The following is a 12099-nucleotide window of genomic DNA, read 5'->3' on the forward strand; positions in this document are numbered from 1 at the left end:
AGGTAATAAGGGGCGCGCAATCCAGGCCCCCCCCCTCCCCCCGATCCCCGTCTTAGGTTCTGCTCTCCTTGGGAAGCTACAGGCGGCACAAGGAAAAGCAACAGCGTGAGGTGAGACTGATCCATTGACAGCCGAAATAGAGAATACTTTTTTTCTCAGCCTCCGACCAGACATCTTGCGATGTGGTCTTACAAGACGTGTGTCAATCACACTTTAAGTCCTGAACATTCTTGGTTTGTCAGCAGCTAGAATTGCTCCATGGGATTCCCTCAGACTTATTCTTGTGCCCTCGAATGCCGCCAGGAGCACGACAACGGGCTTAAAACACATGCAGTCGCTGTCACGCTTGTGAAAAATTGCAGGAACTCTGTCCACAACAAGTTCTGGCCTCTCCCCGCCTCTCTTGGCTCGTACATAAACAATCATACAAAATCTGAAGCACGTACCCGTGCCCTTCCCAAACCACACACCCACTGCAACATACATTCACACTTTAGCACGTGTGCTTGAAACCCACGCTTGCAGTGCTTGAAATGCCGGTACTGCCCACTATCGAAGCGCACCCCCCCCGGTACAGTCATCGCCCGCCAGAAAGAGAAGATTAGAAACTAGATGTCACATCCAGAGCGCACGAGTGCGATGGGATGGACGACAAAAAGAGAATCAGAACTGCCACTCCCCTTACGCGTCGTCTACCCCTGAGCGGGTTTACCGGAATCCCTGGGCTCCGCTGCCCGACTTCACGCCTGCCGAATGAGTGAGAACACACAAGCGCCTCACTTGCACACTGGAAGCCTACGCCCGGTCCGCAGATCTCTACGAAAAACAGGACATGCCGCGTGTGTACAGCGGACAGCTGACTGGGACAATAACCGCAAAACCAATTCGCGATAGGGCTTGACAAAAGGGGATCAGTGCGTCGACGTCGACACGTCTAAGCTAAGCAATCGGAAGACACAATTGCTTTGTGAGTGTGCCGCAGACTGTACATGCAGTGACCCGCACAACTCTGCACGTGCAGATGAGCCATCCACAGACATCCCGAGAGGGCTGTGTGCTAGACCAACCTGGGCAATTCTAGACACGTTTGCGGAGTCTCCCTGAGTCCGGCTGATTCTCCCGATGGCGGTCACCAACGCGGGTGCGAAAGGCACTAACATAACACACGAGTGGATTGGCAGCCGAGGCCGCTCACCGCGTGAAGTATATGCACGACAACCAGTCACAGGAACACACCACCCACTGCATTTCTGAAGTACTTCCCGGTGAAAAGACGACCCTTCAATGTCGCCCCTGTCGCTTCAGCCCACGGATACGCGTACATCCCGCCCACCACCTAGTGCTGTGAGTCGTCACTACAGGTGCTCAGACTGACTCCCAGCAGCCTCCCAGAGAATGCCCCCATGGAAAAACACTTGTAGAACTCAGAACTGTACTATCAAACATTCTGAATAATGCGCCACACCGTTTGCTTGGCTGCGATGACTCCAATCGCGTAGGCAGACCACCCGCGAGATCATCTGCCACAATGTCCATTCTTTCTATCAACGCCGGGCGGCGCGTCACGACAGTCACAAACACACATCATGTGTCCATACAGGGAAGCCGGAATGTACTCGGCAAACTGCTTGTTGAACACGCCACGTGCAGAACAGGCTATATAGAATATCTCAAGCTTCACGCAGGAAAGCGCACGACTGCATGTAAACAGGCCGCCGTACTTGAGAGGGTCGCCCGAGCAACCCTTGGGGAGAACCAGTCCACTTGAGATGAAGACTCGCAGAATGAACACGTGCACATGGCAGCTACACAATGCATGTAACATATTTGCTGGCCCTATCAAGCCAAACAACGCGGGCACAATTACAGGCTCGTACCACGGAGAGTCGGTCACCACAACAATGATACTAATCGGCTTTGGAATCTCCCTGTAGCTTGGGTTCCGGTATAAAGAAACAAAAAATGGAGGCTGCCAAAGAGCACTTTTTCTTCCACACACCATAGCTTGTTCCGTCCGCGCACTTGAGCCCACGCGTGAATTCTCTGCACGTCGAGTTTGAAATGAAATACACCGAACAGAAGACGCACGCACGCTAGATTAAGAAGGGTAAGTCGGTATACTGGAAAATGACATTGCACTGGCACTACATGCACACGTCCTTCCGCCGACTGAGCCACCACACCGCCTCAGTCTCTCCAAGAGCCTGTGAGACCTCTGTGCAGGGCTCTCATCGTCAGTACCCAGCCAAGGAAATATCCGAATCCGACGTCGTCGATGTACGTTCGGAAAGCGGTTTTCACCTTCCGCCGCACACGAAAAAAATCAGTGTAACCTGCACTTGATGCTTTGGACGACGCTCTTTAGTCTCATCGACCGAGGTCACCGTTGAAAGAGCTTCTTTGCCTCAGCTCTCACGGTGGCTAAATACCCTACGAACTCATCAGCCGACGAATTGAAGATCTGCCAACAAGCACGTACACACGAACATACACACGCACCAGCGTACAAACAAGAGTTGCACCCAGACAAGTAACAGGGTTCCCGGAATACACCGGGAAGCCGTACGGCGCAAGATGCAGATATACAAAGACACGATTCGAGCTGAGCAGCGCACACAGGTGCCGATGCCACTTCAAATTTCAGACTGATCCGCGCGTCAATTCACCAGGGCCCACACACTGTCAAGAACAGCCTACTCGGTCCGCGACAGATTGTACGGGTAGAAAAAACCAAAGTGTGTTCGCAACAAGTACGCTAAAATTGGACGGGAGACTGGATCGACAATACCGGTTGCGTTTACGACGACCCCTAGGGTGCAAAAACTCTCTGCCTCTCTGCACTTTGCTCGGAAACGCAGCGATGAGTAAAACCACAATTGGTGAACGTAGTCTGTCTAATACACCATGCCTGCAGAGCGTGAGAACAGCACTACCAACATCGGCAAGCAGAACCGCCTGACGTGGTGCCCAGCTCCTCCATCCAAGCAGGAGTTTATCTCCCATGGTGTACACTCAGAGGACCCACATGACCCTCACCACATACATTCGAACTGGACAACTGATCCGACTACACAGCTCCGGGCAGGACCTTCTGCAGCAGACACCCAAAAGGCATGCAGTCACCTAGTGTCTCTCTGAAGGTACGTGGTTTTCTGGACGACTAGCAGTCAAAGCTTACCGGATCAGCCTTGCACTTGGACTCATACCGCTCTTGGTAGAACGTATCGCTGACATAGACCGCACCTGTCCTCGAGGGCAGGTACAGCTTAACAGAGTGAGGCCGATTATCCTTCTCAGAGAGAACGGGGTGAAGTGAACTTGGAGTTAAACGTCCGAAGCCACCAAAGCGTGTCTCATCGGTATCGAAAACCAGCCTCATCATCGGGCCGCTGTACATACACCCCGTGTGGTACCCCTCGTAACTCTGCGAGCACCGACACGATCATACGCGGAGGTCGGCACGCGAGCACATTCCGAGACGCATACAGAACGACTTCTATTTTGTTATCCAGACCTCAGGCCACGACGCCTGGGCGCGACCTCTGCCCACCTCAAGCTGCTCTGTATTGGCGAGGTACCGCGCCCGTCTAGGTAGCTAATCCACTCGATGCTTATTGCATGCTGAAACAACCTCATGTACGAGAATACGAAGGCAAGTTAATCGCTCTGTAACTGCGGTTGCATTGTGCTTTCACCTTCACGATCTGCTAACATCAATCTCTGACGGAGAGCACATCGTGCTGAGAATACAATCGAAAGATACTTCATGCTCTGAACGACACAAGAAATGCGATGACTCACAATGGCCTTCGCAAACAACGTAATCAAGAAGTCTTAATGGCCTCTGGAAAAGGCCAGTTCGCCATCCGTCCAGTGACACCAGTACGCAATGTATGCGCTCGTCGACCACTTCGCAATTCTCGGACTCGAAATGTTACACCTACCAAGGAAAAAAGGTAATATCTTGTCCGCCACGAATTCTAGAACTCTCTACTGCCAAACAAAGTGAACAGCACTCCCCCGTCCTTCACGGACGTGTCCGCACCTGTGTAGGGTGAAAATTGATAGCGAAGAGACAGTCTCCTCGTTCGAACACGACGACTTGCTCGTCATCGCTACAACTGACGACAAACAAATGCCCCGCCGCCTGGCACCCAAAGACCTCCTCCCAGTGACTCAGGAAAGCTGAGAACAACTGAAACCAACAACAAGCCACGACAGACGAGGAAAAGGGGGTTAAGACCACGTGCTCGGCGAAGGTCAGTGAGAGAACATAGTCCCTGATCCTGACATACGGAGCTATCCCTTGGTGTTTACGTCAGCCTTCTAAGATGAGAACAAATCTACCAAGATATGCGGACAGCGGGCCTGCATGCATAGTTTCTGAGCTTTAACCGATGCCGACCGCGTCACAAACTTGGACGTCGATAATCATCTCTCTCTGCTTTTTCTGTGAAGTCCGATGCAACGAGCAGTAGCAAAAAATCCGACGTACATGGACACTGTGTATTCTGTTTCCACACTTGCTAGCACGTCTCTTGTTCATGTCAGCGTACGAAGTACAGGCACGTTATTATCAGTTACGAGTCGCACAGGACGCTCCCCCCAAGGCTTCCACAGTAAACAGGAAAGGACCAAATGAATGAATGCCTTCTTAGCTGTGGAGAAGACTGAAATCATCAATAACCTCACCTCGCAATGCTTGAACTTGAGACTTGTATCGTCCGCAAGATTCCACCGACGGAAATTTTTCTCCATAGAGAAATGATTAGCAGGCCTAGGCAGATCTACAGCATCAGGATGCCCGAATTCATTCGCCATGAAACCATGCCATCCATCCGCTAAGCCGAACATGAGAAGTTGAAGAAGGCGCCACATCGCCAGGCCATCCGTGACATTCGGATCTTCATCAAACACCGACATGCGAGAATACATCGCCTGAAGAGGAAAGAGGGGAAGACATGCAGAAGAATGACACAGACACAAGCCCGAGAGTCTTGACTATGACGGAACACGGCGAAAAGGACGTCGCAATGACACCAACTGATGGGTTTCTTGCAGAATCTTGCATTGAGAACGTGCAACTACCAGAAAAAAAAACATGTATACATCCCCTGAGAAGATGGTACACCTGAGAAGGCTGTACGATACCAACAAGCGGAACAAATGAGCGTGGACACATCAGACTACGACAGATCTACTAAGCGTGAGTCCGTCTGTCCCGCTAGCCTATCCACGTAGACACACACACTAACAGAGATCTGTCACGCCACTGCTATACTGTAGTTCTTCACTTCTCTTGCAGACTACCCCTCGCCCCCCCCCGTAACCACCTACAGGTCCAATCAAAGCAAATGCCATAGTGCAGTCTCCGCGCCTGGCATTGCTACAATTAGGAGGCAGATCATGACGACAAACTTGTTCGAAGTACACCTCAGCTGTTTGCTTCGCAATCGAATCCCAACTGAAACTGAAGGCGGCTGTCACACGGCCACGCGAGCCCATCCATCTCGAATGTTCAAAATTCTTCAAAATCTCACAGCATCCCCATGCAATGCTTCCGGGCTCCGGATCCTGAAAAAGAAAGAAAGAAAACAGCCATCTAGTACATCAGACCCGATGATGTAGGTTTCTGAAAGAGGTGTCCAGACTCTTGGCTGACGATGTGACTGGACCTATCTGGACACGGCTGCTTTGATGAAATCACTGTAATACGCTTCTTTCCTGCATATACATTGGCTGCGACCGGACCCAGCAGGCAGATGTGGTTTATCTCCACTAGTAGCAGACATGAATATGCGGCCCGACGGGATTTCGTCTCCTAACTCGTGAAGTCTTCGTACACATAGATGCCATAGAGAAAGGCAACGAAGACGCTTACGGTATACGCTGTTTCTAAAAATGTATGACTTGAACACACTTCACATACCACTTCCTCAGCCAAACACAGGCTAACTGAGCATCATTATTGCCGCTCATTTGTCTAACATACCCCGATACAGACGGCTGAGAGCAGCGTACAAGTTCTGAATACAGAATAAAGGGAGACGTACACTCTGCGGTACGACTCCGATTTAGACCAAACTGAAAGATGCTAAGACAACTTGAGCGGCATATGCATATATAATAAGCGACTCAGACCAAGCGACGTGAAAGGTATCCTGTCCACTACAGTATGTAGGATCAGATTACTACTGAACCCTTTTCATTTCTAATCATGGAGCTTTCCCTCTTAAACTGCTGCTAATTACTTCCCTAGACAATCAAGGAAATCGTCACCCTCACCACAAGATAGCCAGTGTGGTCAGGATTAACAAAATCTCTTGGGCCTCCACACTTTGTTGCCACTACAGGCTTTCCAGAGCTCCAAGCTTCTAAGACGACAATACCAAACGGTTCATTCCTTGATGGAATCACAACCGCGTCGCATGATTTGAACAGCGCGTGCAACGCTGCGCCACCCGATTTTCCTACAAAGCGGACTGTACTCAAAACGCAACACACACAAGGCACACAATACCGGTATGGATGAATGTATATGGACACGTAAAGCGCGAGTGTAGTACGTGTAAAGTAGACTTTGCAGGACACGCCTCTCTAAGGAGACGACACGGCAGTCACCCATCCCGACTAAAGGCCCGGTTTTCTGTCCAAACCGCCGAGAGAAGGGACCGAAGCTCCACGCGTACACGCGCATTGTATCCCGTGTCTTCGTTGCATCTCACTACCAACAACCCACCCTCCCTACGGCAATTTCTCGGCCCTCGTAGGCAGCAAGAGTGACCGATCACGAATCCTACCCACCGAAGACATATGCATACGTGTTGTGTGTTCAACGGTGTAGAGGCATTCCTGGTCGCAAGACAAAAGGATACACACAGAGAAAGACGGGTATAAGGCAGAATTGGAGAAGACTTCTCACCAGCGTGGCCGACATTCAGCTGCTTCGAGCGCTGCACGAGCTGCTCCATCATATGACCATCCCCAACAAAAACGAATTTTGCGTCGCTTCTGAACTTCAAAATGAACGGAATAGCTTCCATTAACAAATCGGGACCCTTCTGAACCGCAAGTCGGCCTACGCAGGAAAGAACACAACAGGACACACGGAGACAGCACGAGTTCTCTGGTACAAAAAGTACTCCCTTCCACAGTCCTCGCGGCATTAGTCAACATACGCGTGTATTCGCGACCGTGACAATTTGTGATAATCAGTTTGTAGATACGAGTATTCACTCACACAACACGGATGACGACAGAAGACACACGAATATAGAATACTAAGGCATGTATTTGTCACGCAGATTTTCTAGATAGCCGCCTCTTTTTCACAGGCTGCTATTGTCAGTAGTCAAGGTAAAAGTCAAGGAGCTAGGTCCTGGGGCAAAGACGTGGAAGAAGAAAAAACATCTCCGCGACTAGACACCATGGAGTGAATATATTACCGCATCAGCTCATCCTAAATATACAAATCCTCTAACAGAAAAATTGAGGTTTATTGTTTTAGTCATGTCAAGACGAAGTTCCGACAGGCTAGGTGCTTGAACATGCTTTGACAAAAGCACAGAGATGTTATACAAGCAAAAAGAAGAGGGTACCGGACATTTCTCATGAAGAGCACTGAACATCTTGTGTAAGCCAGACATACCAACAAACAAGAACATAGGATCCATGGCCGGGACACCATACTGGGCCTTGACGCTGCCTGCATCGACATCTCCGTCAAACTTTTCACACTGAATCCCATTATAAATGACTTTAATTTTCTCCGGGTGAACCCCGTACTGATTCTGAACCTCTTGAGAGAGGACGCCGCTAACGCATATCACACGGTCTGCCATATGGCAAGCCTCCGCTGCAGCACAATACAACACATAGACACATGCGGCACTTCCTTAACCGCCCTACACACCTACGTTGTATAACAGCAACTGCGAGTCCGGTGTTCTAGACAATCACTCAACCCCTGCCTTTTGCAAGACCAAGATTTGTCCCCACCTATATATCCGCCTTTCATGTTTTTAAACTGATTGATCCGCTTTCACAACATGACAATTGCCGCACGGCGTCGTAGCAACACCGCATTCTCAAATGCGCGAACTAAAGTTCTCTCGCTATGTCACACAGCACTCGACACAATTGAGATGTGCTCGGAGATACGAGGCCCAGAAACACACAACGTACACTCCCAGGCAAGCACAGAGGACAGGGCTCTCAACCGACACATCTAGGAGCTGTACATAAGCACAACCTCACCAAACGGTGCTGATATCGAACGAGACTACGTGGTACCCGTGAATGATGAAAGACGAAAGCCATACCTTCAATGTCACGAATACTTTTGGAGATACCTCCATATGCATTGTTTCCGCAGCGACCAAACTCAGTCGAGTGCATTGTCATGATACACGTCCGTCCCTGCAAAATCAAGGAGTAAGCCTTGACTAACCAACTCGTGATCGCTACGTGCGTGTTCAAACTAGCAGTGAAGCCAAAAGTAACTTTTGTTTTTCGTTTTTCACACACAACACAGAACGGCCCCGACAGCATCACGACACTACACTGGGCAACCTGCACCACCTTTTGCATGCTTTATGTGATGATTCACGGGGGGATTGATAAAGAAAAACCTCCTTCACTGTGGAACACACAAGAGCACACTCTTGGTGAATTCTGGTACGAGAACACAGTAAACAGACTGAGTAGGATGGGAATACCTAATCTTCCTTTTCATAAGAGATACGCAGAGTTCCTAGGAGTAACACGGAGGAAGGTACCAGGAACTCTGAGCCATACTTGATGGCACACATTGAAGTATTGTAAAAGTCAGACGTGTGTCTCCATGCGCATCCACATAATGTGATGGCGCAACTATGGTGACTCTTGAGAGAAGCTTAACAATACTGTTTACCAAGGAAAGCGGGACCAGTTCTCACGAACAACACAAATGACCGTTACTATGCCTGCTACTGCACAGCCTCCTCTTATACATCCTGAAGTATCTATCTTTCACCCTACACACACGAGAAGCAAAGTTAATGTAACTTACGGAGTGCTATAGACGACGGGGCTGTTGAGTGAGACAATGCACGGTCACTCGCAATGAACCTCAGATCATCCCTCTATGAGCTTACCAGCTGTTTGGCTCTGACCATGGCCTTTGCAGCAAGCCAGTCATGGGCATGGCAGATATCGAAGGTTTCTCCTCTTTGAGCTTCGACTTGAAGCATGCGATGGAGAAAACTTTCACACATATTGCCCATTTCCCGGACGAAGTCACGATTCAGCTCGAACGTACATTCGTGGTAAACCACACCAAAATGCTCTGCCGAAAAAGACTCCATTCCTGTTGCTCGGACGAAGACATGGACCTCATTCCCTAGTCGAGCCAAACCTGCTGCCAATTCAGTTACATGAGGAGCGACACCTCCAACCGCATGTGTGTGCAGAGATTCCCACGAGAAGAGTGCAATGGACATGGGTCTGCAACAAGCAAGAACAAACGACAGAAAACACAGAGAGGTTCTAGGCCATATATATATATATATATATATATACAAACGGCAGGCGTAAATCTTGACTGAGGAAGGCCTTGAAGGAGTCCCTCAGGACAGAGCAAGTGCCCGGGGCAATATCAGCTGAACAAGCTTTTCTTCACAAGTAAGATGAGAATACCGCGCACGTAAGTCATAGTATGGAATACTCGTTGCCCTACAGTTGCAGAGAGACCGCGACAAACTCCGGAAAAAAAGAGAATGGTGATAAAAGAAGAAAACTAACCCACCGTAGCGGTATGGACACATACACAAGCATAGGTGTCCAGACTCGGCAACACCACCTACGTATAGAGAATCGGGCAGGCTATGGTTTTCTCTCGAACATTCTTCCTCTCTTCGCCTCCACCTTCACCTGAAGCATCTTTCGAAATGTATGTTTTAAAGTGCAGCTCCTCCACATGCGAACGGAACGAAATGAGCCTCTTTTTCCTTCTATTCTCTCATCTCTACATGTCTAAAAACCAGGCGAGCCTTCTACACTGACCTCAGCTCCTTCCATGTCATACACAGACAAAACCACCTTTTCTTTTTTCCAAGTGTAAACAACAGGTGATGCACTTTGCTACCTAGACACCAGCACTCTTCTATACGTGCCGGTCCGCAGCTTGGGGCTCGTTTCTACAGCACAATCGCAGCAGTGTTCTCACTAACCTTCTACATAAACGGGTAGTATCCGCATCCTCGAAAGCAGCTAAGACCTTCTCAGTATTAGGCTTATTAGCCATAGTCCACACCAGCTCGTTGAGTGGCCAACGGTGCCCTCGACCCGACTGCTTCAGTTGCTGTCTCAGTCGCTGAGCCCAGGACGATTCATGCCGGATATCGAACCCCAGACCTCCTTGCTCCAAAGGTCGGCACAGCGTCGGGAAGCCTGACCAGTCGTTCGCAATAGCTAGTCGCCTTGGAGCGGGCACAACGGCAGAAAGAAGAGTATTGGCGAGAGACAAATACAGCAGTGAAGCGTCAGAAAGATCGCCAGTGAAATATCCCTTGTAGTCGAAAAAATCAAAGCGTCGACCCGTGCCGTGGTGAGTGTAGAGCATCGATGTTACTCCCTCAAAACGGTATCCATCAACGCTGTGGAGAAAATAGGACAGACACCCAAATGCACACACTGGCAGTGTTTTGCTTTTTCCAGCGTACTCATACAGTTTAGCTATCTACGTCAGCAGAGACATGGCTGAACACCAGGAATAAAAAAACCACGGACAGCACATGAACACACTCACATGTACACCTAGCTTGCGGTGGGGATGTTACACGACTGATTCGAAGAGGATGTCTCCCAAGCGGTTTGTACAGGTTGTAGCGAGCTGACAGACAATACCAGGTCGACGGAATCTGGAAACCTGACACTGTAGTTCAGCAATGAATCGGACGGGCGACCTGCGTAAACTCTCTGAACCTCTTACGCATTACCGATGTCCGCAGAAGACCGAAGAAGTAACCCGAGGTGATGACTCACATCTGCCTAAATAGGCTCACACAGGTTTCCATCTTATGTAGTCACAGCTGCACGCTATACAAACACTAACTTTACGTATACATGTATGTAGAGCAAACACCCGGACTGGTACAGACTGATCCTTTGGAAGCGAATCTGCTCCCGGGATCAGACAAATCTTCCTGAGGTCCCACCGACTACTGTCCTATTCTGCGTGAATGACAGTGGATTTTCCGGACGCGGACAGACGACACATCGATGAACCAGATATTGAAAAAGTGCCGCCCCCCCCAAGTAATGACTACACATGCACATGTATAACTGGAGACAATAAAACAAATATAGAGGTGTACGGAGTTCCTTGAGGTGCCTACTTGAACTCAGAAAGGAAGAACTTCAGATTAGAGAGGAGATACCGCAGAACTTCAGTTTTTCTGAAGTCGAACAACTTCGCTTCTCCCCACTCAGCATTTTCTGCCAGCTTTTCACCACCCATGAAATAAGTCTGGGAGCAGCCATCCATGGATCCCAGGCCTTCCAGCGCGTTGCGAGAGGAATGCGAATGATACAGTGTCAGTAAGACCCTCAGCCCTAGACTGTGTGCTGCATCAACGAGGGCGTGGAATTCCTCGGGTGTGCCGAACCGACTGCTAATAGCAAACGGGCTACAGACGTAGAACCCGAATGAAGCATAGTCGGCATGCTCCACAACGCCGTTCAACTGTAGAGACAGATACAACACAAAGGAGGAAGGACGACCACTCTGGGTATCCCTCCGCTGTTGGCATGGGTATGTGCAGATGTTTTCCGTGTCGGTGCTCGATTACACACAGGCGACTTTGAGAGCACGAGGCATGAAAGGATCCTCATACCGTCATTGGAAGTACTCAGACACACTGGTGCCCTCACTCACTTCACTGCGACATCAGACGGATACAAGTCAGCACCTAGGCGGCTTCAGTCATCTCGGGCGTGCGCACGCAGGAAGAGATTTCGAATGACTACAATTTCCCCCAACCACGAAGTGCACCCTTGAGGCAAGAAACATAGCTGACAGTCCCTGAAGGCTGCACACTCCGTTCGGAAGCCAAGTGAAGC

General features: G+C 49.7%; 1 protein-coding gene across 1 annotated transcript in view; it reads right to left on the minus strand.

Moving 5' to 3' along the window:
• Window positions 1-36: 36 nt before the first annotated feature.
• The window catches only part of CSUI_007407 (glycan), a 20805-nt gene continuing 8742 nt past the window's right edge, over window positions 37-12099 (minus strand). The window contains exons 10-21 of the mRNA XM_068067553.1: window positions 11376-11722; window positions 10209-10634; window positions 9135-9483; window positions 8322-8418; window positions 7649-7855; window positions 6923-7078; window positions 6286-6482; window positions 5338-5574; window positions 4693-4938; window positions 4046-4195; window positions 3179-3424; window positions 37-2461 (exon numbers count right to left, since the gene is read on the minus strand). Coding sequence (XP_067920471.1) covers window positions 2381-2461; window positions 3179-3424; window positions 4046-4195; window positions 4693-4938; window positions 5338-5574; window positions 6286-6482; window positions 6923-7078; window positions 7649-7855; window positions 8322-8418; window positions 9135-9483; window positions 10209-10634; window positions 11376-11722 — 2739 coding nt within the window. The 3' untranslated portion in view covers window positions 37-2380. The remainder of the gene's footprint in view (window positions 2462-3178; window positions 3425-4045; window positions 4196-4692; window positions 4939-5337; window positions 5575-6285; window positions 6483-6922; window positions 7079-7648; window positions 7856-8321; window positions 8419-9134; window positions 9484-10208; window positions 10635-11375; window positions 11723-12099) is intronic.

Source organism: Cystoisospora suis (genome assembly GCF_002600585.1).
Source record: "Cystoisospora suis strain Wien I chromosome Unknown contig_3913, whole genome shotgun sequence".
NCBI classification, from domain to species: domain Eukaryota; phylum Apicomplexa; class Conoidasida; order Eucoccidiorida; family Sarcocystidae; genus Cystoisospora; species Cystoisospora suis.